Here is a 27,091-nt window from a genome sequence, read left to right as displayed (position 1 = left end):
GCCCGTGTCCCTCCGCCACGGCGCCCCCGTGCCCGCCCCCAGCGCTGCCGGCGCAGGCGGGGCCGCCGGGGCGGGGCCGCGGCCCTTTGTGCTCCCAGAATGCACCAGCGCCTCCTCCGCGGGAAACAAAAATGGCGAGGGGCTGCGCCGGGGCCGGACTGCCCGTGAGGCGGGTCTGACCGTCCCCCGCCGCCTTCCGCCGCGGGTCCGCGTCTGGGGGGCCCGCTGCGCACCGAGCGCCCGGCCGCACCGCATCGTGCCGCGCCGCCGGGGGAGGCTCCCGAGCTCGCCGATTTCCCTGTATGAGGCGGTTGGCACCACTGGAGAGACCGAATGAGGTGAGGGGTGGGGGGAGGGAGGGGCGGCCGGGCCCGCGCGGTGGGGGGAGCGCGATCCCCGCAGCCCGGGCCGCCGGTGCCGCATCCCAGCGCCGCGGCGGGGAGCGCTGCGAGGGGCCCGCTCCGGAGCGGGGGCCCGAGGCCTTTGGGGGAGGGGGAGGGAGCTCCCTCCGAGCGGCCGCTGCCGGGCGAATGTGAGGGGTCAGTGGTGCTCCTCGGTGACCAAAACAAAGGGAGGGAGGCAGCGGGCCGGTCGGCTGGGCCGGGGGCTGCAGCGGTGAGGTGCCATCAGCCTCGCGCCAGCTGTATTTTCATCTTCTCCTTTAAGGATATTGTCCGAGTAGGCTGCGTTTGCTCGAGGGCGAAGAGAGCAGCACAAAGAGGTAGTGGTGCTCGTTGGTAACTTTGTTTTTGGGATTTTAATTTTTTTTAATTTTTATTTGAATTTTTTTTGTGTGGCTTTGTTTTTTTTTGTTTTTTCTTTGTTTGTTTATTTGCAATGCCTCACGTCTTAATTTCTATCAGGCTTGACGATTTGAATGTGCACAGCAGGTTTTTAGTCCACTTAAATATGGGAACTGTTGCTGGGTGAAAGGATATGCTGTAATGCATTTTCTTTTTTTTTTTTTTTTGTATTGAATTCTGTGGAAAGAATGGGCTGATACCTCTTTTACTGAAGAGAACAATATGGTTCTGTGCTGGATGCTCTGGACACTGATATTAGTGTTGAAATATGAGGGGTTGTTGTTCATCCATGAAGGATCAGGGTGCTATTAGAAGTAGAGGGTTTGCATAATTAAATGAAACAGGAAAGCAGTGTAGCATTGTGGTTGTTTCTGGAATTTGTGATAGGCCCATCTTATCATAACTTTAAAAGGTCAAACGTAGTAATGGGTAATGACATGGTTTTCTCCTGACTTAGTGTAAGGGAATGTGATCAATGATATAGATTCAAACTGCCAGAAGTGTGGGACAGTAACAAAAGAGTTTCCCTCTTGTTTTTTTCTTTTGATTTGCAGTCAGGTTGGTAAAAGTTAACCTGGTAATACTTGTCCCTTTTTTTGAGAGCTCAAATTACATTTAATCAAAAGCATTTGAGATTAAAAAAGGGGGTGAATATATTTCTGCAGTATTAGAATACAGGTAATGAGTTCATAGCTTTTCATTTAAAGGAGAATAAGGGAAAACAAGGATTGAATGTATGAAAGGAAGTGCATAATATAGTGAAAATGAGAAGGGTCTTTGGAAGGAGCTACAAGCTGTGAAATGTGGATCTATACTGAAAGTATAATGAAGTAATGTTTTCCACAGTTAACCCTTTTTTTTGTCAAATACAGGTGTGTGGCTTCTTAACAAGTTGCCTTTTCTGTTTTGGAAAGAATTTAAAATCAGATGTAGATGGTTCTCATATGACTTAAGATGGCTAGTCAGCAGGGTATATATATTTTTTTTAGTAGGTGAAAGAGACATGTATTGGTAGTTAGTATGAAGTTATGTTTGTCCTTCCCTGCACCGGGAGATCAGGTAAAATTTATGAGAAGAGCAGCTGTAACAAATAAGTTCCAGTTAATTTCCCAGTAGACAGTGGACTTTTGTATTCCCTGGAGACGAATGTGAATTAATGTAGAGGCACTAAAGCATATTTTGTGTTCCTCATGTGAGTTGTGGAGGAGGAAGCTTGGAGATGTGACTAGAAGCACATGTGACTAGAAGCCAGCATGAATCTTCTCTTAGTTTGAATTGACTGCGTTTTTCATCCAACTGGCCTCTGGCCTAGCTGCAGAGTTGGTTTCACCTTCTTCACAGGCCTTCCTTGCCGGAAATGGAGAGGAAGTGTGTCTTTCAGCAAAACACAACAGGAGAAGAATTATAAAGCCACAGTTATTGCTGGACAGATAATTTCCATGGAGGAGCGAAATCAAGATGCATCAGCTTCTTTGAGAGAAGGAGAGCTAATGATGAGAGCATTCCTAACGAGTCTAGCCATATTTCATTCACTAAGTATCTTCTAGGATAATACTACTTTACTTATGTTTCAGATCTATTTATTTTTTTAATTCTGTGGAATGCTTGTGGAGGTTGCTGTTCTTGCAGACTAACCTTAAGAAAAGTTAGCATTATGGGATTTTGGTCAGCTCTGAAACCCTTTTTCTTCCCCACTTCTCCCAGAGCAAGGTAGCACGTTGTCTTTTATTTTTTTCATTGCTGGGTTGTGTGCTCACACTCCCTTGGGTGTGTTGCTGCATGTACTGGATTTGGATACTGTAGAAACCCAAAAGGCAGTTGGTGTGTTAACAGAGGTGCTGAAGATACAATTAAGGGGAATTTTGGTCTGAAAAGGTGTCTTGTGACGCGGTACCATTGTTTTCTCCCTGTACTTTCTGCTTTTCACGTGCAAACACATGATTGATCCCAAACAAATGGCTCTTGCAGTACATGACTGCCCTGTCCTACTTCCCTACATACTAAATATGTTATTCTGGAATGATTTTTTAAACTCTAATACTTTACCTATTCATATAAATTAGATTTAAGACACTTCTAGTTAGTTAAGATTTCTTGAGGGAGAATGTGAGCAAAAATAAAATCACAAGTGATTGTAGTATCATGAACATGGGAGTACACTTATCTTGGTGACCACCTCTTTTTAACAGTATGCATCAATCTTTGTAAGGACAGTCATATTTCACAGGGGCAGAGAGCAAAACCCCACAGTATTCTATCTAGATGCTATCTAACAAGTTTTTTTGTCACCAACAGTTATTTCCCCTCAGTTCTCTGGCTAAACTTCTTTCTGATATGCAGCAGATTCATAGACCTAAGTGATAACCAGATTAATAGGCTGCAGGGCCTCAGTTTTTATTACCAGTTTTTTATTTCTGAGAAGCAGAATTTATTACTTTTGTCAGATAATGTGATGTATATACTTTTTAAAGCACAAATCTACTTAAAAATTCACTAATGAAAATTACTTTGTGATAACTAAACAGTTGCCTAAGAGTCTAACCAGACAGAAAAATTCTGAGAAAAAAAATCATAGCCAAAATATAAGGCCCTTTGAAAGAACTAAAATCCTCACCAAAGCCAGCCACCCTACTGGGATTGTAATGTGTTATGTGAAATCACATTTGATCATCATGGGTACTATTAGGGTTGATTGAGTAAAGCTGAGAATAAGCAAGTTACAATTTCTCGTCTTACTGACAAGGAGTGGCTTATACAGAATGGTTACCCTGAAATCATTGGTATGACAAAGTTGTTCTGCCTTAAATTATATTTTAACTTCAATACATGGTGGATTTGTTAAGCTTTGCTTGAGTGGCCCATGAATTGGCTTGCTGCATGCTTGAACAAATGTGAACTTGACTCACATAGGCCCATGGGACCAGACTGCTTTCAAGAGCACTAAGGAAACTATGTAGGTATGTATGATGTTCTTGTAGGGCTCTTCCTCACTGTTACAGGTTGTGAAGAACAGGGCTAATCCATAATGATTAGAGAATTGCACGTGTTACACCCAACTTTGGAAAGGGTTGTGAGCTAAACCCAGGGAACCACAGGCTGCTTAGATTCCCTTGGTCATTAGGTAAATCATGAAGTCTTCCTGGAGGATGTTTCTGGATACATGGAAAGGTGATGGCTGGTAAAAGTCATTAAAGATATAAATCATGGCCTGAACAACCTGACTGTGTCAGGTTAAAACCTGAGCACTTTCTGTGTTAAAAATGGCAGAGTTCTTGAACATGGGAAGAACCTCATTCAACCTCAGTTTCAGCAAGGCCGAAGGAAGAGATTGAGCATGAACATCATGAAATTCAAGAGATAAGAAAGCGAAGTCCTGCATCTGAAGAAGGAACCCCAGGCAAAGATTTGCAAGATTGGCTGGGGATCTGACAGATAGAAAGCAGAATATGAGCCAGCACTGTGTCCTGTGAGCTAAGACAAGTGGTATCCTGTGCCGTAATGACAGTAGTAGAAGACTGAAGGGAGGTGGTTATTTCCTTCTACACAAAACTCATTAGACAGTATCTCAATAGAATGCTGTGTTTTGGTGCTACCACTGCAAGAGACTTTGAACTAGGAGAGTTTGGTGTAGGGCCACCAGGACAGCTAGGGATTGGAGCACTTGCTCTATGAGAGGAGGCTTAGGGGAACCAGGTTCACTTAGCTTCAGGGAAACATAACTGCAGCCTTCCAGCTCCTATGAGAAAATTAGGGTGATGCAATTAGTCTCTTCACAACAGTGTGTGGCAGGAGGAAAATAGGTAACATGCCTATTTTGGAATAAGAGAGATTCTGATGGGAGAGGGAACATTCCCCCTCCCCAGGGTGGCAGCTCAGCAATGAAACAGGGGCCCAGGGTGCTTGTGGGCCACCTGGTTTGGCCTCATGTTGAGCAGGGCTAGAGAATTCCTGAGAAGCTTTCTACCCTGAATTATTGTATTATCCTAAACAGCACTTAAAAACTGAAAGTAATTTTGATAATGTATTTCTTATCCCCCACTCATTACTCTCTACTTTTGTAGACTTGAGGGATGCCTAGGTTAGAGTCCAGTTGCCCTTCTTTGGTACAGTTGGCCTTTGGTTGTACCAGCATACAAAATAGTGTAAAGATGAGTTTCAAGTATGTTTTGTAGATGATGTTTGATTGGAAAAGCAATATTCATTTCAGTCTATGAAGCAGTGTAGAGGATAGACTATAATCTGGATTTGTATTTGATCCTTTGCTTGATAGAAGTAAATGGCAGTGTACTAATAGAATAGCCAGTTAGTGTGTAATTGAAAAGTGACTATTGCAATAATGTTGGTATTATGGGAACCAAAGTGTTTTTTTTCTTTTCTATTACCAGTTTTATCAACCTGATCTGAAGTTTGGACCTGGATTTGGGTGGAGGAAGTTAACTTAAGTTTGACTTGTCATCCTGTTAATTTTGACTGTCTTCTTGGCCCAGTGGAATCTTTTTTTTTTGGGGGGAGGAAAGTATGTTTTCCACAGTGGACAGATAATGGTTTGTATGAGATCTCATAAATAGTGGAGAAGCTGAAAGGAAGAAATATGGCCAGGATCCAACATCTCTTTAGCTGTTAACATAGATACCAGATCCAAGTCACAGGCAATGTTGGAAACATGGTTTTAGCTTGGTTATGCGGAGCTGGGTAAACAAGCTATGATTATTACTCTCAGAAAAGATTAATTTCCCTTTTCTGCTGTCTTCTAGCTGTGAGCACTTGTTGTTTACCTGGCTTGTTTAGTCACCAGATCTCTCTGTGAGGTACTTTGTTTTAAATACCAGTCAGTAAATCCATATTAAGGGAAAGAAAACTGAATAGGAAGCTAATGGAGAAGCCAGCTTGTCATTCCAGAAACTGCTGGGAGGGGAGCAAGCAGCTGAATTGGATAAGCCATGTGTGAAACTGCCATGGTTTTTGTGTGTTCTGAGCCCTTGCTAGACCTCCACTCCCCTCATTCCATGTGAATGTTAACTCTTCTGTTTTAAGGAGAGAAGAACAGACTGCTAGTATTTACAGTATCTTACAACTTCTTCACAGTTCATCTTTCTCTAATAAAGGGCTAGTTTGCAACTTCAGACCAAAAAAAATTGTGATTAATCAGCAGTAACATCATACTTCCAGAATCTGAAATTATTATCTCTAGTTATCCTAAGCTCTTTCACTATATTTTCCTTTCCTGTGGAATACCACACTTCAGGTTTTGAGGTAGATCCTAAACCTCTGTGGGCTGTCTTACTATAATGCTCTGTGTGTGATTGCTATCTGAATTCCCTTCTGATAACTCTTTAGAGTAATCATCCCTTCACTGTGATTTGTATTTACTAGGATTAAATGAGCTATTTGTCCTGTTTTGGGTTTTCTCAGTGGATTAAAATTTTCTTTTCATGTTTTTTGGGCACTTTGTTGTTAAAACTTAGTATCTTTAATGCTTCCAAAAACTACTTGTGCTCATAGGGTAGCTATAATCTGTTACTGGTGCAGCATTTGTGAATCAAGCAGCTCTTCTCAAAATTTCCTGAAATTGTATGGATTGTCAGTGAACCTGACTAGTTCAGTCATGCAGTCTGGCAGTGCTAGCTGAGGTAGTTTGTGTCCCAAGTTGCTTGTTTGCATTTATTCAGTTGTACTTACAAGCCATTCTGTGAAACAGATCAGTGAATTGAGATGGCTGGGCAAAAAAAAACCAACAAAAAAACAAACCATCAAGGGAGTTTTTCTTGACAGAAGTTTTTTCACAGCAGTTGTTGAGACTGAAGGAGTACAGGAGTATAAACGATCTTAAGAAAAAGACACTTGTTGTAAACATGAATGCTCAGTCTTTTTAATCCTCAAGCCTCTTCATATCTTTTTCCCCAGCTGTCCCTACTGTAGGGTAGCTGTAGAGGAGTAGAGGCACCGAATGAACACCAAAAATTTCTGACTGCTGATTAAGAGGTTAGAGTTACTAGTGAAAACTAGCAAATGTAATTTTGATATATGCAATGCTAGGTGTAGTAACTGCTTATGGTTCATAAATGAGACTGATTTAGGCAGTGACTTTGTGAGGCAGTTTGCCATTCCTGTTGACAATCTCCTGCTTTTCCAACATATAAACTAATTCATTAAGTAGATGAATAGAAGGTATCCTTCTGCTTGACTTGCTTGAGAATATCTGTGACTACGATCTAGACTCCAAGGTGAAAATCAGTGAGCGTTTTCAGTACTTCATGACACCAACTTCTCAAGAAAAGGTGGAAGTGCATTTCTATTTTCAAAAGTGTATCAGTGTGCAGACACATTTTACTGACTGCCACTATGAACTTCTGAAAGATTGTATGGGTATATAAGTACTTTTTTTTTGTTTTTGCATTTTAAGTGCTAGAGCAAGAATTCAGCACAACATACTTAGCATTTAGTAATAGATGTAAAGCCATACATGCTTTATGACATACAGTGTAGTTTGGTTGTGGAAGTTAAATGATATAATGAAGATATTTATATTGTATAGGATTTTTTGAAAAACGGTGCATTTGATGGCTATTGTGCAATTATAAGTTCTTGGAGAGAAATGTTTAAAATGGTGGGGAAATTGTTATTTGGAGGTGACTAATTTTGTTGGTAACCATATTATTAAATGTTAGAAACGTGCTGTGAAGCTAAGGAAGACTGGAAAGCAAGTTGCTGGAAAATGTGGGACCTTTACTTTCTTGCCAATTTTGAAATTCAGTTTGCATTTTAACTTCCAACAAAAGTATTATTTTAATGGTAGGTGTGACTTTTTGACATTCCACTATAACAGTTAGAGCTGTGACAAGACAGAAGGCAAACTACTAGCATTTTATGCAGTGTAGCTTTTACACTGGTATTTACTGCATTTCATGTGCAGAGGTTCCAGAAGATACTTCAGAGACACCTACTTTAAGTAACTTATGTCCTGTTCATTAAAGTCAACTTGTTAAAACTGTTGACTTCCTACATAGTCGCAGTCAAAAACATTGAGGGAATGTGTTTCCGTGGAGAGAAATTTCCTATCCGTGTGGAAAGCAACTGTTAAGTTACTGTCAGCCTATTGTAATAAGTAACCCTATTTTCAGTCTCTGAGACAAACCATAAAGTGCCACAGCAGGAGAGCTGTTTAGTTGTCACTTCACCACTGCCATCACTCACAAAGAGAACAGTGTGGACAATGGAGAAGTATCTGGTTTATTGGCTCACATCTTCACTGTGTATCAAGCTTCTTCAGGGTCTGAAGCTGCTGTTGTGTATTTATGTTGTTGTTCAAGTGAATATATGGGTTCATTTAAGTGTTTTGTGTCAGAAAATTATGCTCACTTGTTTTTGTTACAATTTCAGTGGTCTTGTCTTGTGAGACACAGTTTTGTACTTAAGAGAAAGCTTTTGAAGGCATTTTTTAAATAAAAAGTTCACAGTTGTTTCTGAAGTGACAATCAGTACTGTTTATGACCAATGAATTTGTCTTTGGTACAAGATCTTTCACACATTTTTTCAAGTACTGGAAAAGAAGAGCAAATATTCTTGCCTTGTAGCAGGAATAAGCTACCTATTTCTAGGCTAGCCTAGCTAGGCTAACCTATCTTTTTCTAGGGTCTTAAACTCCAGAAAAAAATTGGTAAGAAAATGTTTGAACCTCTCTGAGAGTAGTTCTGTCAAACCAGTTGTAAACCAGATGTTAGTGCCAAGAAAGTAAAAAATAAGTGTCCTGGACTACCATGCTTTTACTCTGTTATTATAAACCTATTTTGAATGCTGCATGTATCCTGTCTCATTTATCTGAGATTAGAGTAGAGCTGAGGAAGAGAAGCAGTAACTTGAATTAGCTTTTGTGTCAGAAGCAGCAGAATTGGTTAGTCCTTTTGTGAGAAATCTGGTTGGGTGGTGGGTCTGAACATTGTTACTTGCATCATGAAGAGAGAAGATGGAAAATGGCAGTTTAAGTTTTTGATGCAGTAATGAAGGTTGTCAGATGAAGTGACATGGTGTCAGCTGTGAAACAAGCCATAGGATTTTTTTGTTCCTCTGGTCTTCCCTAGTCACCCATTTCAATATTTTTGTCTTTGGCATCAAGCAGGACTTAAATTGGTGACCCAGTTGTGCATGAGGATGCCAGAGGCCCATTATAGCTGCTCTTACTGTCATGTCATTGTTAAATGTCGCATTAATTATAAATATGCTTACAGCAGCTGATTTTCTTGTACCTAACTTTCTTGGTTTAAACTGTTTAATATGATATTTTAAGCCATTACCTTTCCAGTTTTATTGTCATATTAAATGTGAGTAGTAAATTCTTTAGAGAGAAGATTCCTTTCTCTTTGAAGGTGTAGAGCAACTTCTCAAATAACTGTATAGCAATTCTCAAACTGTATGGGACATTGATTAATTTACTGCTTTTGTTGGTGCTTTGAGATTAATTCAAATGTTTCTGGTGCTGGTAATGTACCTAAGATAATCTTGAGTGAGGTGAAACTGCTCTTCAATTGACTGTATCCTATTTAATTCCCTGATCCCTACTTGTGTTTGCATCCTAGTTGCTCATAGATATATATTTTCTAGGGAAAAATACATTTGGATATACAAATGGTAGCTTTATTACATAGTCTCAAATTCTGAGTACTACTTATGAAGTTCTTCCTTGTGCGGTCTCTGGTCCTGTTTTATAATTTTCTGTATTTTACTGCTTTAATTGAAGTGTATTGTTTGACAGCTAGTCTGGCATAAAGGCATATCCACACTTAAATATGATTACACTATATATTGAGGAATATATGAGGAAAAATGCTTAGTCATACAAATAACTTATAATTTTGGGTTTCACATGTGAAGAAAGGTTGCAAGATCTGTTGTTTTTTCTTCCTTATCATTTTCCACCCTTACTCTAACAGAGAGGAAAAATTATTTTACATGAGAAATTCAACATGTAGATATTCTTCCTGTGCTGGAAAGCTCTACATTTATGCTTAGTGGCATTGCATTGATTCTGTGTTGGAGGTATGTCAGTATTTACAACCAGCATAATTCTCAACCTGTACTGTTCCAGCCAAGGTACTACAGTTAGAATTGGCTTAGGACCTTTTTAGCTTCCTTGGAGTTTTAGAAAACTGGCAGTGATTTGAGTTTTGCATAAGTAATCCTGTATTGAATGTTTTTGGTGTGTTTTTCAATGGTTCTGGTGATTTTGTGAAGAGTCTCTGAGCTGGGACGTTTGTGCATCCCCATGCATAGTTGATTTCCTAGGACATTTCTATAAACTTGTCCCTTTCAGATTTTGTACACTTGCATAGTAGCAGAGGCACCGCTACTAAAGATGTGTAAAGTCAGTAAAGATAGCAGGTCTTTTGTTACCTGAAGTTCTGGAGTTGGTCGTGTTGGTATTTCCAGTCCACGGTTCCTTTAACCAGTTCTGGTTCCCTGTTCTCTTCCTTGCCTTCCCACAGAGACTCCACAGCGGTGGGTAATTCACTGGTCCATAAGCGGTCTCCTTTACGTCGCAGCCATAAGAGCTCAGCATCTCTGGCCAAGCTGTCGATACGTGATGGACAGAAAGCCAAAAAGCCAATTTGTAAATTTGAGGAAGGTCAGGATGTCCTAGCTAGATGGTCAGATGGCTTGTTTTATCTTGGAACTATCAAAAAGGTAATCACATCTTTTAACTTCACTGGAATCTTAGTGGCGCATACTGTTGAAAATTGCAGCATTATTGTCTCACTTTTGTAGTATTAAATACATTCGTCTGTTTGGTGCTTTTACTCATGGCTTTTGCTATATTTCTGTCTTTCAGATAAACAAACTGAAACAGAACTGCTTCATTATATTTGAAGACAGTTCCAAATCCTGGGTTCTCTGGAAGGACATACAAACAGGCAAGAACTTTCATGAAGTAGTCATTGTTTGGTATCTTACTTGTATAGATTACTGTTATCTGTTAAAAAAGATGATTATAATATACTCTTTTTATACTAAAGAGTAATATTATTTAATGTGATCCAGGAATAAAAATTACACAAATAAGAAAAAAAATTTTTTCAAACAACTCTGTCATTGAAGTAACTGTTTTGTCTTGGGCTTTTTTTTCATTGGTTTTCCCAAGTGTGAGGTGGAGAAGCCTTCTAGAAATAATTGTATTTGAGTTTGGGTGGGGGTAGATTATGTTCTCTGCTTCAACAGAAAATTCCAGGCCCTAATTTGCACCAAGTTTATATTCTTGAACTGTTTTCTGTTGAAATGACATAATATAGAAGGAAACTAAAGCTTGGTGAATCTTATGTTTGAACAGAGTTTTGACATTTAAAAGCAACACCGTAACTGTTGCACATAAGAAACTGTTACAGATTTTGGAGTATTCATGTAATATAAAGAAATGTGCAGTTAGCAAGTGAGGCACATATTGTGTAATACCTTTTTGGTTTTCAGACATTTTGATAGTAGTTTATATTTTTCTAACCTAATGCTAATGAAGCACAGATGATAATTTCCTTTGAAAACAAGTTTCAATTTCCTCACTGTACAAAAGCAATGGAAATCTGCTCTCACTCTTGTTGATTCTTGATGTTTAAGCTAAACAATGTCTACTTAAAAGAGAAGCTTTGTATTTATAATAGCAAAGAATCAACTGCTTAATTTCTTAAAGCTTATAAAAAATGCCCTTCTGCTTCTGTATACTACTAGTTTATGATCTGATTAATTTATGCAAATTATCAAAATTTAGTAAATGAGTATGAGAAAATTTCAAGTTGATGATCCTTATGGTCCCTTCAAACTCAGAATATTCTGTAATTAATAAACTTGTATTTTAATCACCTGTTATATTGGTATGTGGTATAAATGGAGCAAGATGTAGTTTTGTTTCCAGTTTGCAAACTTATTTTTTCTCCTTCCTCTACCGTAACTGTGTGCTTTTGTATGCTTGCAGATATGTATAAATAGTAATAACAGTGCTGATGTTGGAGTTTAAGGCAGCTTTGGCAGATCTGTCAAAAAGACATGCAAAGTGTGTATGTATTTACATGGAAAGAAACATTAAGTGATATAAATGCAAAAGATCTATTGGTTGTCCAGATAGTATTAATTTATAGGTATTTTTAACCTAAGTTTACGTTCTTTATTCAATTACTGAATTTTTATTGTTGATGTTGAGGAACCATGGACTGCATAGTCAGTAGGCAATATAAAGCCTGTAAATATCTGATAGCTTATCATAAATGATATAACTATTTATAATACAGTCTATATAAAATGTCTGGATATGTTCTTATTAAGAAGTTTGACACGTAACCATGTGTTTCTACAATGCATGCATCTGTAAGTGAAATTATGAAGAAGGCTGTACATGTGGTAACTGTTCCAACTGCAGATTTAATCTGAAAAAAAATCACAATCTCATCTTTGTCTAGGAGCCACTGAGAGTGGGGAAATGGTCTGTACAATATGTCAGGAAGAGTATTCAGAAGCACCAAATGAAATGGTTATATGTGATAAATGTGGGCAAGGTAACTAGATTTTTTTTTTTCTATTTACTGCATTTTAAAAGTTGTTTTGATTTGTTTCACAAAGGAGGATATTTGCCCGGCTATGACTGACTGCTCAACTGATCTTAAATTTTGTAGCCCTTAGTGGCTATTAACAGCTCAGTGAAAGATGATAATCCATGTTAAAGTCACTAACACCTGTTCTGTAAGTCAAGATTATTTTTTTCTACTAAGAAAATTTAAAAGGCCATTTTGAATGTGTTACCAATCTTTTTGTTCAGGTCATTAGCACTTAACGATGGGTAATGCCTTATAGTTGCATTAAAATTATGTATAGTTAATTCTGTGTAGGTTTTTGTCATTTTAATAACTGTTTGGCTGATTATTTTTCATACAGGTTACCATCAGCTGTGTCACACACCAAATATTGATTCCAGCGTGATTGATTCAGATGATAAATGGCTCTGTCGACAGTGTGTCTTTGCAACAACAACAAAGGTGTGTTTCTAGAAAAATAATGTTGATACATTTCATATTGCATATGTCTTTATCTTTGAAATTGAAACAATAAAAATATATGGCTTTTTTTTCAGTGATTTCTTTTTTATCTTTGATCTGAATGCAAATTTTGTATGTTGAGAAGTAATGCTGTTTTTAGAAATAGACAGTGTTTCACTTTTAAACAAACATGCTAGTATTAAAACTAAATGAACCTGAAAATATTTGACTTGAAAGTTATGAATAGTTTTCTACAATTAAATGAAAAGCTTTGAAAGTTTTCTTACTGTTTTTTGTGAAGTTATGTATCTATTTTGGCTCAGAGAGGTGGTGCGCTTAAGAAAGGACCAAATGCCAAAGCACTGCAAGTCATGAAACAAACGTTACCATATAATGCAACAGACCTTGAGTGGGATGCAGGTCATAAAACCAATGTACAGCAGTGTTACTGCTATTGTGGAGGACCTGGAGAGTAAGTAATGGGTAATATGTAAGAACTTTTCTACTGCAGCTACAAACTTGGACTCTTTTCTTGTAGACTTCCTTGTGAACTTGTTAGTTTCTGTTTCTGTTGTGTGTACATATCAGAGACTGGATGCAAAGTGGGATTTTGAATTCTCTATGTGTTTTTGAAGTGTCTCAGAGTAGGAAATACATTATTAATTTCTTTTCTTCTCCCATGAAATATTTTGGTTTGCTTTAATTTTGTCATGTGACCATCACAGATATCACAGTACATTTTGTAGAGTGAGAAATTTTTTTTGTGTTGTTTTGTGTTTTTACTGTTGATGTGTTGAGTTTGGATGGAGTATTTTGTTGATAATCTTGCAGTTCTAGGCAGAATTTTTCTGATGTTAACTCGGCTCTGCCATAAGTCATGAAAATAAATATACCTAGAGATTAATTTATTAAATTTTGTTGGGAATAGATGGCTGTCTGATTCTACCATAATGTCATATCCTGATTTTCAGTCACTGTGAGGGGAAAGATTTTTTTTTTCCCCCCCTCTTATGACATTAGAGTCCTCTGCTGGTTATTTTTTACAAGAAAGGCAAGAAGAGGACTTCTTAAGCAAGTAGAGATGAGTACTCTGGTGTCTACATGAATGAGTGAATGAATAAGATAGTGTTGAAGAACTGAGGTCAAGGCAAGTACAGAGTCACACAAAAAAGCAAAGTTTTTGAGTGTATACACACAGGACAGCGCTCTGGTTTGAGACTTCTGAGACTTGAACAAACATGGTGTCAGTTTTGCATAATTCCTTTTCTCAAGGGAGAAGCTGAAAAGGAAAAGGTGTAAACTGCGAGGTTTGTTTTGAGGATTCAAGTATTTGGTCCTCAGAACAAATGTTTGTAACTTAATGCAGTTGGGTTGTGCTTTAGAAAACAACAAAGAAACTAATCTAGTATGTCAGAAGGAGCTTGTATGGAGTTCCTGAATTCTTACTGAGAATTAAAAGGTGGATGTTAGAGTAAATTAATTAGGTTTTTTCCTTAATTTAGTAACTTTTCTAGTCACTATATATATATATATATACTTTTCTAGTTATTATATAGTATTTATATACTATATAAATACTGTCTTTTCTAGTAATTCCTTATGGAGCTAAGTGTTACTGAAATATCTGTAGAGATGACTTTTATAAACTGAAAATCAGTTTGGGTCAAAAGATCTCTTCCTATTTAATTTAAACATAATGAAGAAACAATTTTCACTAACTTTTTAAACACATCTTGTGTCTCTTTCTGTTGTTGAAGCTGGTATCTAAAGATGTTGCAGTGCTGCAAATGTAAACAGTGGTTTCACGAGGCTTGTGTGCAGTGCCTCCAAAAGCCAATGCTTTTTGGTGACAGGTAAGAAAATGAAGCTGTACTTTATGGTTGTATTTATTTTAAATGTGGAAGAAGTCTCACATATGAGCTTTTATTAAGGCATCCATAACACAATGGTACTTTTCAAAAAGGAGTTGCGTTTTGAGTAAAGTTTATACACAAGACAGTCTGTGTTTGGATGCCAGGAAAATGTAGTTCTTCATCTCAGTTGAACAGGGGATGCAGTGGTGGATGGTGGAGAAGTGACTAATGAAGAGTTGGATTCCACCTGTTACTGCCTTTACTTTGTGTGGAAATCCTTTATAAGATAGGTGCAACTCTACATCTTCTGTTCATGTGTGAGGAGTTAGGACAAAAATAATCAAAAAAGAGTGCTGATCTGTGCTTTTATTTTAAGAGGAACTTGGAGTGCTTCCAGCAGATGAAAGGAAAACTGGATAAAAGGATCAAAGAGCATTTCATTCACTATTTATTATAATTTTATGTGGGAATTTTTCTGGAATATATGTATGGAGGAACTGAGTTAGGACCCAGAAATGTATGGGTTCTTAAAATGCATATCTACGTTGGTGCATGGGTTTTTGCATTTGAGAGATTATGCTGGGGACATTACAGAGCACTGTCACTGATACAGTCACAGGTTGAGGTACTTTCTCAGGCATAATGAAACAGTGGTAGCAGGATGAAATTGAAGAAGTACCTTGTATCTGGCCCAGTAGGTATCAGCACAGATTACAGAAGTTGCTAAAGTAAGATAAAGAATAAAGGGACTCACAAATACAATTTGGCCAAGTTTCTAGCTTGCTTAATTTCCATTTTTTTTTTCATAATCAGGGTGTTAAAACAGTGTGTGTATGTATGGAAACCCACAACCCAGACATGTGTACATATACATATGTATATATTTTTAGGTTTTATACGTTCATTTGCTCAGTTTGCAGTTCTGGACCAGAATACCTCAAACGTTTACCCTTGAGATGGTAAGTATGATTTTTTTAAAAAAGGGTGAGTTGAATACATGCTCTACTTTTATTTTTGGTGTTTTGGCTCTCCTTACTAAAAAGGAAATCTACTTGTTACCTTGAGCTGTTTCCTGAGTCATTCTTGTTGTGTGTATGATCAGGGATAAATCTCTTTCAAAGTTTATCTTTAAGCGTAGAGATACGTTGTGATTGCATGCTCTTGGGATTCAATCCTGGGATCACTCAGTGAAGTAACAAGCAGCTACTCACTTGTTGTGTATGTGAAGATCGAGTTATCTAAGTTAAGTGGTTTTTGCAAGTTTAGGATCCTGCTGTATTATGTAAGCCAAACGTAGTGAGTACTAGAGCACACATCCTGATACATTTTATAATAGTTTCCTTGAATAGCCTTAATGGAACTGGTCTGTAATAGAAATTATATCCAGTTTAGTGGATATATTATGTAGTGCTAACAAATACATGGTGGCAATTTTCTTGTTAAATGTTAATTCGCCAAAATACTTGCATGAATTCAGACTTGCTTACATATCCCATGGTCCAGACCAGTTTGGAGTTTAAAAAAATATCATGACAATGAGATGAGGCAGAAATAAGCGAGATGCAAAACAGAACGAATCACTTGAAGAGAAATTGCAGGAGGCTTCATAGCGTTGTCTGGATTGAGTGTCTTAAGTTGGGCTTTGTGTTCCTCCACCTGTATAATGCTAATATCTTTTCTACTAAATTGTTTCAAAGGAAAGCAATTGGAAGAAAAATACTTGTTTTCTCTGGTTTTTTTATTCAAATATTCTAGGGTAGATATAGCACATCTTTGCCTTTACAACCTAAGTGTTATTCATAAAAAGAAATATTTTGATTCGGAGCTTGAACTTATGGCCTACATTAATGAAAACTGGGATAGATTGCATCCTGGTGAGGTAAGTAAGTAGAATACCCTTTCTTGTTTTTAAATCGCAGTGCATACGTATGTCCTGAAAGTTGACATCCTGTGAACTTTTCTACTCTGGATGTTAAATCCTTTAGTACCTTAAAATCTGGTAATCCCAAATAGTTCTTGATTTCCTTGCAGAAATTAAATGCCTTTTAAATGGTGCATATTTTTCCAAACTGTAAAATTTCTTCAAGTTACCTAATTACTTGCATGGCAAATTTTCATTACTTAACTGTTTATTCTGTTGTGTATCTACATTCTCTTTTAGTTTCATAATTCTTTTATTACTTTGATATTTTCATGTGCTGTGACCCGAAAATCTTAAGTGTAGAATTGAAGGCAGAGTGTACTGCATGTGAAGACCACATTCAGTGTCTTTAAGGTGTAACACATCCTTTATGTGTTAAATATTTTACTCAAAATTTTCTTCTTTTCATCCTAATACTTACAGTGGGGGTGGTCAGTTTGTGTCCAGTTTGTTTTTGATCCTTTTCCAGTCAGATTCAGCTACTTGTCAAGACATTTCGATTTTAGCTCATTACTATACTAGTTATTTTCCCAGCTATTTGGTTACTGAGCATTTATCATAGCAATAAAGGAAATCCATTTACTCAAGCAGATTGACTTCATATTTAGTGAAGAGGACCAGTGTTGACCAGGATCTTAGTTTCTGCATGTGAGGTTAGGTGCAAAAATTTATGACATAAGTTCAAAGTGGCATACTGTTAGTAGTATGCATGAAAATTCTTTAGGGTTTAGAAGGTTTTTTAATACATGGTATGTAATGGGTTAAAATTTTTTGTCTGTATATCCTACTTTTATACTTCTCTTGAGTAAATTCATACAACTGTAGTCCATTTTTACTAGCGCACACAATTTGAGAACCAACTGTATGTTCTTGGTTTAAATGAGTAACTGTTTTTCATAAATAATGGAAAATAGTCTAAACATGGATATTTTAAACTATCAGTGTCAATAGTGTTTTAGAAAGTCAAGCAAACACTAAAGCATTACTAAAAGTTAGAGTAATGAATACAGATCTGGTTTACTTTGATACGTATAACATCTTTTACCTAAGTCACATAAAATAAATGCCTGTCATAACAAGTCTTGAGGTTTGATTGAAAAAAAAAAGGCTGTACAAAATGTAATTCTCACACCATTTTTTCAAAAGAATGAATCTTTTTGCTGTTGTACTGTATAGCTTAACAAGTGTGTAAGCTGTATTTAATTTTGAATTTTGTTTTTCTTAGTGTTGAGGGAAATGTGGAAGAAATTATGTTCATTTAACATAATATTCCTTATATTTAATGGAATTTCATGTCAGACTGGCTGGTCAGAGCAGTGGAAGAGGAGAGTGGAGCTGTCATTGATTAGGAGTACATAAGCCATTTTGAAGAAGTTGAAAGGCTACCATGATCTTTGTGCTCTTCCCCTTTCTGCTTCTAATCCATCCATGCTCAATCTGAGAAAAACACGTAACTAAAGGGGAGGAAGGAAAGGGCAGATCCAAAATAAGTAAACTCACTTCTTTAATTAGTATTTTCAATTCTTTAATATTTCTACACCTTCAAGGAAACTACTAATTTGAAGTCTGAATACTACTTTTTAAAGGGCTAGATTTTGAATAAATTCATACAAGCTGTATTGAGGAAATTTCAATACTTAGTCTAAAAAGATTTTAAATGTCTTTCATGAAGTTGGCAAAAATTGGCTTGAAAAATCTGATTAACTTTAGTTAATTAGGGAGATGAGAGAAACAGAAATTAGTCACAGAAATAATTGACATGTACAATATAATGATTTTAGGGGTTTTGTGGTCTACTTAAATTGCCACTGTTAAAAATGACTCTTTCGTTTCCTTCTCTACCTATTTATACTTGAGTAAGAGGAAAAGGGTTTTAGCTGTAGGTGAGACAGTAGTAGTAAATGGTGGAGTTCCTAATCCAGCAATTTTTAACATGTTATTTAGAAAGCAATAAATATGTGGCAGTTTTCTGTAGTTTAGTGCTGCAGAGTTGCAAGACCTCTAGATAGCAATGGATTGTATGGCATGCATACAGTGAAGATGGAAAACAAGTTGTTAATTTCTTTGGCTAAAACCACTTGAACACCTCCCTTAGCTTTGGTGGTCAGGTAGACTGTCAGTCTTGCCCAAAATCATGTTAAAAGGTTGGTGTTTATGAGTATATTTATTCACTTATTTTTAGGTGTTAGCACATATTATTTGACCTTTTCTTTCTGTCTTGTTTGGTGAGAATTGTATTGTTTAGAAATTATCTGATCTTGAGTATTTTGTTTGGTTTCTTTGAGCTGCAAATGTTGTACAGTCTGCTCTTTAGTATTCATATTAATAGTGAAATTTATGAAGTGCTGTCAGCTCTATAGTTAAACATACAAATTTTGGTATGTCAACTAGAAATAATGGTAGTTTTGCTAGAATTGAAAAGCAGATATATAAATATAAATGTAAATTATCTTATTTTGCATTATGGTACATAAACGTTGTGTCCACATGGTGGTCACCACCATACTTTCTCTGCTTTTCTCTGTAATTCTTTATGCAATTTTTCAGAGAGAAGATTTCATGCTTTGAAAGCTTGATAGGGACTAGTTATTTCAGGCTTTGGTGAAAGGAGGGAGGTTAGACTGGGACTTAGCTAATGGGGCATAAAAATAGATCTACTGGTTTGGGGTTTTTTTTAATTAAAATAATTTTTCTGTTTATTTTTTTTTTTTTATCAAGTTGAGTAGTGTTAAAAAAATGTGAATTGTGTCCTATGGGAGGATTTTGCCACAATTATCATAAATAATTAGTTTTTTCTTTTGTCTATATAGTTATCCTCTGTTTGCAATCTCAATTAATTTGGGAGTACATACAGAAGATTTTTTGTTAAGAGTCTCAGGAGAGCAATCTAGTGTTCTTGTTCCCTCATTATACTAAATGTTTTTGAGATATTTTTCTTGTACTTCTTAAAAGTGAAACTCATTCTATGGCCTGGGCTTGATCCTGGCATTAATTCTGTGGATGTAAATTACAAAATACGTGGGATTATGGTTAACATGTAACCACAGCTAGTATTTTGTTAATGTAGTTCACATTTAAATCTGTAGTTATGACGACTCAGTAACTGGAATCTTTCTATTATTAAAGAATTTGAGAGGTTAAATGATTTCTTAATACTTTACAGCTGGCAGACACACCAAAATCTGAAAGATATGAGCATGTCCTGGAGGCATTAAATGATTACAAGACTATGTAAGTTATTGATACTTTGTTTTAAATGTTTGCCTATTTAATTTGACTTAGGTTACAGTCTTCAGTCTATGTAATAACCTCTCTGGCTGTAAATAACATTTTAAATTTTAAATAATGTTCCTAGTTATAATATATCATTTTATATATATATATATAAATATAATGTATAATTTTTATATAACGTTCCTAGTGTTTAGTTTTTCAAACTATAACATGACATAAATATTTTGATTGTAGCCTATACCAGGAAGGAGAATTGTTTTAACTTCCATCCTCCTTCCACTTCACATTCTATTTCTGAGGAGGAGGATTGTGATGGGGTAATGAGGGGAGTCAAGTAGCATTTGAATGAATATTCCCTTAGGCTAATTTTGTTTTGCATGTACCCTGCTATTTTAAAAGTTGTGTTCCCTGGGATCAGAATTTTAACAATTAGTTTAACATTATCTAGGTTTATGTCTGGAAAAGAAATAAAGAAAAAGAAGCATTTGTTTGGCTTGAGAATTCGAGTTCCTCCGGTGCCACCGAATGCTGCTTTAAAAGCTGATAAAGAACCAGAAGGAACTTCACATGAGTTCAAAATTAAAGGCAGAAAGTCATCTAAACCAATCCCTGATGTCAGGTAAAATAACCCAGTCCTTCTAGCAGTGTTGTGCTTAATTTGGGCTACTTTGGGTATTTTTTGGTGCCATCAAAAAAGGCCTTCTCTTTGTAGAATTTTTTAAAAAATAATTATAAAAGCAGATTATTTGTGAGAACAAGGTCTTAGAACAAGTGTAGTTAACTGTCCATTAGGATTCTTCTAAAAAATCAACATGAAATACAGCAGTAAGAACAACAGAAAATATACCAACTTTGCTGTCATTTGGGAAACAAAACCTTTTGCCTTACTGGATCTCTTAGGCAATAATCTAACTAGAATCCTCAATAGGAAATGCGTTGTGCAACAGTATCTTGTATTGGTTATGTGCCATCTTTTTCATTATGAGTGATCATATGAATAAATAATATTTAACACTTGTTCATTCCTCTTCAACATTTGGTAATCAGTAATGTCCCTAGAAATACATTGAATCTGTTCTGTTATTATAAAGAGAAAACTGCATAGTTTCACAAATCTTGATTTGACAGAATCACCTCATTTAATACAATGCTTTAGAGATAATGATCTAATTGTATATTCATTGCCAAAGGAAAACATGTATTCAATGAAAATTATCATCAGTAATACAGAATAAAATACAAATTTTCTTCTAGGGAATTAAGTAATGGTATAGAAAGAAAGGGGAAAAAAAAATCAGTAGGTCGTCCACCTGGTCCCTATACAAGAAAAATGATTCACAAAACTCCAGAGTCATCTCCTCTGGTAAGGATATTTCTTCCCCCTCCCTCCCTTCCTTCTAATTGCATCATAAATGTTGAAGAAAAACATAACTAGTTAATAAGAATTTATATTCCCCCTCTTGCGCTCAAATAAAATCAAAAAGAAAGAATTAAGTTGACATACCTTTTTTTTTCCCCCTTAGGATAATGAACCAGTTCCAGTGATAGAGAACCCAGCCTTGGAATTACCCTGCACTGTTGGGTAAATTATAAAAAACCAAACAAACCCTCCCATAAAACATTGCAATGCCACGTAATTTATCTGTTTGCCTCTGAAATGTCAACTCTGTTTTCAGTATAAGATTATTTTTTTACATGGCAAACCTGTTATCTTGCAAAACAGGAAATCTGATGGAACTGCACATTCATCCAATACCTCAGATGTGGAATCCACAGGTGCTGCCAGTATGAAAGAAACTACCTCATCTAACATTTCCAGACATTATAGGTAACTACTCAGTTACTCTATCTGCTATAAAAATCAAGATTTGCAGTGTATTAATTTTTAACAATTTTTTATCAGAGTAGAGCTATAAATAGCATGGGGAAATACAAAGAAGTATGATAAGTGAAAATTTCTCTGTAGTAATTCTGCTTGCAACTCAGAGGGATTTTTTGGTGCTCACTAACCATTGTTTTTGATGCAAAATATGTGGCTAAGTGACATTTACTGAAAAGGATTAAACTGTGTAAACATTTGCTGAGCTTAGTTTTCTGCTAGTGGTCACAAAAGAACTGATGCACTCTGAATTAATTTTAGCAGCTTTTGTTTTTGTAGGTTTATGTATTCATGTTATGAAGTTCTAAGTATGCTGTGATTTTTCTAAAGTCAATAGAGCATGAAAAGATTTTGGCACAGAGTTTATAAATAAATTATTAACTGCAGTCAACCTTCCTGCAAGCAAATTGTTACTTGAATGTTTCCTTCTTTCAAGTGCAGCAAAGAGAAATTTCTCTTTTATTAACACACATGGATTCTACTATTTTGTCTCCCCTTTCTGGCTCATGCTATTGAGTGCTTTCATGAGTCATTTTTGTATGCATTATTGATATAAATAGTCAGTTTTAAAAGCTTATGTTTAATTTAGAGTTCTGAAATTGTTACCTAAATGTCATACGTAGAGTTACCTATCTGTAGGCAAAAAGTATTTTTTGAGTGAAAAACAGCAAAAGTTATTACATGAGTGGCATGGAAAAAACTGATGATGCAGCATACATTATGAATTCCCTTGGAGTTAATGCTGTGGGGTTTTATTTTCAGTAGTTTATCTGACTCGAGAAAAAGGACTCGTACAGGAAGAACTTGGCCTGCTGCAATACCACATTTGAGGAGGAGAGGCCGCTTTCCACGAAAAGCACTCCAGACTCAAAATTCAGAAATTGTAAAAGATGATGAGAGCAAGGAAGATTACCAGTATGATGAACTCAATACAGAGATACTTAACAACTTAGCAGATCAGGAGTTACAGCTCAATCATCTGAAGAACTCCATCACTAGTTATTTTGGTGCAGCAGGTAGAATAGCTTGTGGGGAAAAATACCGTGTGTTGGCTCGTCGGGTGACACTTGATGGAAAGGTGCAGTATCTGGTGGAGTGGGAAGGAGCGACTGCATCCTGACTGTAGGACTGAACATTATGTTCACTGCACTGTCATCTGTAAGTACAGTTCATAATGCAGAGCCACGAGAGAAATGGTCTTTAAATGTGTTTCTAAAAAAAAAAAACAAAAAACAAAACCAATTTAGCCTTAACATGTAATTGTTATCATTACAGCTCTTGTGATAAAGACTTATCTTTTTAAAATCTGATCTGAGACTTAAATTTTTTAATCTGAACATTGTTAGATTGTTTTAGGTTGGGATATTTTGGGTTACAATTGCTTAAAAATGTGCATGGTGTTTAAAAAAAGATGACATTTTCTAGAGAACATTCCATGGATACAGTTATTGTGATTTAGAGAAAATATTATGTAGATAGCACAAATATTTGAAAAATCTTGGTTTGTTTTCTTACCCAAATGTTTGCAGAAATGTATTTCTATTTCAATACTTTCTAGATTTCATAAGTGCAGTGTATATAATGCCTACTGAAGACTGTAAAATACTGAAGTTTTCTTTCAAACAAAGTGTAAAAAAAAAAAAGAAAAAAAAAAGAAAAAAAATATATTGAGCCTGTAAATTGCTCTGTGACCAGACTTCATTGTCTTCTTAATATATTCTCTGTGTGTGTGCGTGTGCGCGTGTGTGCGTATATACAGAGGTGTATATGCACACATAGACCTGGGCGTGTATATAGATGTGTGATTGTGACCTATGCAATACAAATTATGGGATCGGTCAGCTTCTGAGAATACATCCCATAATTCTTTTTTCAGGAATAGTTGCCAGTATTTACACAGCAGCATTTCTTCTCAGGCTTATTGGGTGCTGTTGCTTTTTATGTACTAAGGAAAAGTGTCCAACCAGTGCAGCGTGTTCTGGCAATGGGTGCAGTCATTGATGTTCATGTGTTCTACATTCCATTATTTTCCATTTGAATTAACCGTTAAAAAATAATGCAGGATCTGAAGATTTTGAAATTAATTCTACCAGAAAGAACAATTTGAAAGCTCTTGTGGCACTCTGATTGTAAATTTCATGTCCCAGTTATAAAGTAAGTTGACAGGAGTCGTGCAGGATCTCTACATATCTGTAGAAACAGTCATATTTTGATAAATGTAGTATGAATTAAGTGTATTATTGCACAGGGTCAACAAATGTTGCCATTTGAAGTAAAATTACTGATTTTATTACAACATTACCTCTTTGTGTTTATAAAATGTACCAAGTTTTAAATTGATAAGATTATTTTACTTGTTAAAAAAAAAAGTCAAAAAGTCTCTTGCCAGTATTAGATGTTTTTTCTTTGTCTGCTACTTTTGAGGGGGTTTTAGCCAAAGAGTAAACAGAAGAATATTTTTACTTTGGTGGTTATTCACTGTACTCTGTATAAGGTTAGTTTTCTTACGTGCTTACAGTTTGCCACCAAAATAAAATTATATAACGTTAACAAATGACAGAGTGGTTTAAAGTGTACTGCCTGACTTAGTACTTATTTATTCCATTACTTGGTTATTTGACTTTTTCTGCTCATCTTGAACATCTTGAAAAGGTGATTTTTTTTTCATGAATTTTATTTGGTCACCTTATAGCCAAAGGAAGCAGAGAAAGCTTTTTATCCTGTGCTTGGCTTATGGCTGGCTGGGTTACATTAGCTTTATAAAAATGCTAATTCAAAACTCCCACTTCTGTTTACCTTCACTAAAATGTGTGGGGTTTTTTTTCTCACACCCTCAGCTATTAATTTAATGTTGCCTTGCCTATAGCTGCAATATTTTGATAACACAGCAACTTCATGTTAATTTTTGAATGTTTATATCTTGAGATAATGCAAAATGTAAAGCCTTTGTAACCTTACTCACATCATCTGTATTCGTCTTTGTTTCACTTTATTCAAGTCCTTTAATTCTAACTGAACACCAGCAGTATTTTTCATAAAGATTCATTTAACGATAAATATTGGAATGTACTTGGGGACTTTAGTGGGGGAGGTGTGGGGAGAAAATACTTGTCAAACTTCAGCTGTCCATTGACCTAAGTATTGTGAATGTCATTTCATTTTTTTTATGGTGGTTGACTTAACTCTGATGTTCAGTTTGTATTTTTGGAATTGCTTTTCTCTTAGAATTAAAAGACCAACATTAAATGTGTGTATTTTTTGATAGAGAAGAATGAGTTTTGATTCTGTACTCTTGTGAAGCACATACTTGGTTGGTGGCATCTTTCCATCCATCGTTTCCCAATCTCTAGCTTTCCTGTTCCTGTCCTGGAGACACTTGCCCTGCACATAGACACTAACTGGTGTTCCAGCTATGGTTGAGGGATGCTTTGTTACAAGGTGTCATGTACTGGAAAATGCTGCAATAGTGCTGCTGAAGATAGAACTAGAGTAGTAATTAAAGCACACCTACAAATGCCTTTCTCATTTTATGTGAATTTCATTGTATGTAGTGGTGGTGTGTCTAAAGGAAAAAGAAAAATGTTGCTGTATGTAATGATTTCATTTTGGTATAACTCGTTCATTGTATGTATGCATGTGTGTAAATATATGTAATTCAACTTTGTTGTGGTCACTGATTTAGAACCATTTCTAAGTGTGTATTTAATATTTTTCCATTATGTTTTATTTGTATTGCAGTAGTATTTAGGTAGGAAAAGTCTATTATGACCGTTCTAAAAATATAGGTATCGCATGAACAAGACAGCAAAGAAATAATGGCACAACACTGGTCAGAATTGTAAAACATGCATCATAGCAAACTATTTGTCAACTCATTGTTCTCAACAAAAACATCAGCAGGAATTTTGAATAAAACTATGAATTTTCTATGCATAACAGACATTTTGAGTGAGATTATGGAGGAATTTTGAAAAATATCTAAGCATGATCCATGAAATGAAGGTCAATGTTTTGATTTAACGTGAAGACAAATAAATTAAAAAAGGCCTTTAAGGTGAAGACAAGCACTTTATTGTCTGGAGGGGGGAAACATAATTTAATAAACAGAAAAATGGTTTGTCTTTGAAACATCCTACTAAAGTGATCTTTAGTGTTATATTTTAAAAGGAAATTGGTGAATTGAGATGGACCATACCAAGGCTGACAATGGAGCAATAGTCAGAACAGAGTGATAAGAATAAACTGGACAGAAGCATCAGTACTGAGCACAGAGGGAAGAGGATGAGTCTTGCAAATGCTACGCAGGTAATATGTTCAGGCATGTCTCTAGTTGACTCATGTCTGAATGCAAAATAACCCTCCAGTTAAGGGCACGATGGAAGAAAATTACATACTGTAGAAATGGCGAAAAGGGTTTAGGATGCCGAGTTTTGTTCGGTCAATGTTGAACTTAAACTGATGGTTAAACACCCATATGGATATGTCAGATCTACTGATATCCTAGTTTAGTTAGAAAAACATATTAATGCATGAGTTAAACTCTGGAGTTGTTTATGTTTGTAGAAAAGTTTGCTGGTTTTTTTTGGGGGGGCTTTTTTTTTTCTGTAAATTGGATCATCTGTCGGTGAGGTGTAATGAAGAGAAAAACATGGGAAAAGTCTTTTAGACTAAGTCTCTGAAGGGAGTTGGAGGGGGAACAACTGTCTTTTAGCAGAGGTAGTGCAGGACAGTAGAAAGAAAAGCAAAAGACAAATACCAGTACAAGCTGTGCAGAGTCTGAGAATGAGCTTGCAATTTGATGCTTTTGCTGTCTTTCAATTTTATCATTCACCAACAATGAAACAAGATTTTTGTATTGTCTTGGTGTTTTACTGTTTTGCATTTTCGAATCCCTTGATGTTCTCAGCTAGGCTCATCTCTGCTGTTTTTTATATCAGGTTTGAACATATTTCAGCATTGAGGTCCATATACCACAATATGAACAGTTGTTCTGGTTTTCATTAGTACCAAAATATTTTTCCTGCATATACTAGTTTTTCAAACACAGCTGTAGTTCATACCATTCTTTTCATATAACCTTTCTTCTCATCTGTTTATTGATACTATTTCATCAGTGTGTGTTTTTCTTGTTCTAATTTATGTTTCCAGCTTCTCAATTTGACAATATTCAGTTTGCTTCCCATTCTTAGCTACTTAGTATTTGGCACTGATTGACTTCCATGTGGTTTTGGTTTCCTAGTCTTCTGTTTATTTAATGTTCAACCCAGGAACTTCCAATCTTGACATCTGCAGTTTTACTCTTAACAAGCTCATTTACTTCAAAACCTGCTTTAAAGCAGGAAGCTCATTAATAATTCTATCTTGCTCTAAATAAAGTTTTTCTGTAAACACCA

The 27,091-nt window shown here is 36.1% G+C and overlaps 1 protein-coding gene across 10 annotated transcripts; it reads left to right on the top strand.

Annotated features, from left to right (window-relative positions):
* MTF2 (metal response element binding transcription factor 2) lies at positions 1-27,091 on the top strand. 10 transcript variants are annotated; one of them, XM_086901938.1, is made up of 17 exons: positions 29-338; positions 667-721; positions 10,283-10,481; positions 10,627-10,708; positions 11,758-11,839; positions 12,239-12,334; positions 12,711-12,811; positions 13,135-13,283; positions 14,569-14,664; positions 15,555-15,623; positions 16,420-16,543; positions 19,749-19,816; positions 20,268-20,438; positions 21,074-21,182; positions 21,343-21,401; positions 21,543-21,647; positions 22,464-27,091. In XM_086901938.1, exons 6-17 carry the CDS (start codon positions 12,259-12,261, stop codon positions 22,816-22,818), a joined length of 1,482 nt encoding a protein of 493 aa, XP_086758064.1. In that variant the 5' UTR covers positions 29-338; positions 667-721; positions 10,283-10,481; positions 10,627-10,708; positions 11,758-11,839; positions 12,239-12,258; the 3' UTR covers positions 22,819-27,091. The 10 variants fall into 10 exon arrangements, with proteins under 10 accessions (XP_086758055.1, XP_086758054.1, XP_086758064.1 ...); XM_086901931.1 differs by having other exon boundaries at positions 41-338; positions 11,758-11,835; positions 22,461-27,091; XM_086901936.1 differs by having other exon boundaries at positions 104-338; positions 22,461-27,091.

This window comes from Cyanistes caeruleus, chromosome 9, assembly GCF_971803275.1.
Source record: "Cyanistes caeruleus chromosome 9, bCyaCae1.hap1.1, whole genome shotgun sequence".
Lineage (NCBI taxonomy): Eukaryota > Metazoa > Chordata > Aves > Passeriformes > Paridae > Cyanistes > Cyanistes caeruleus.
Note: the sequence above shows the minus strand (reverse complement) of the source record. Positions and strands in the feature narration are given on the sequence as shown.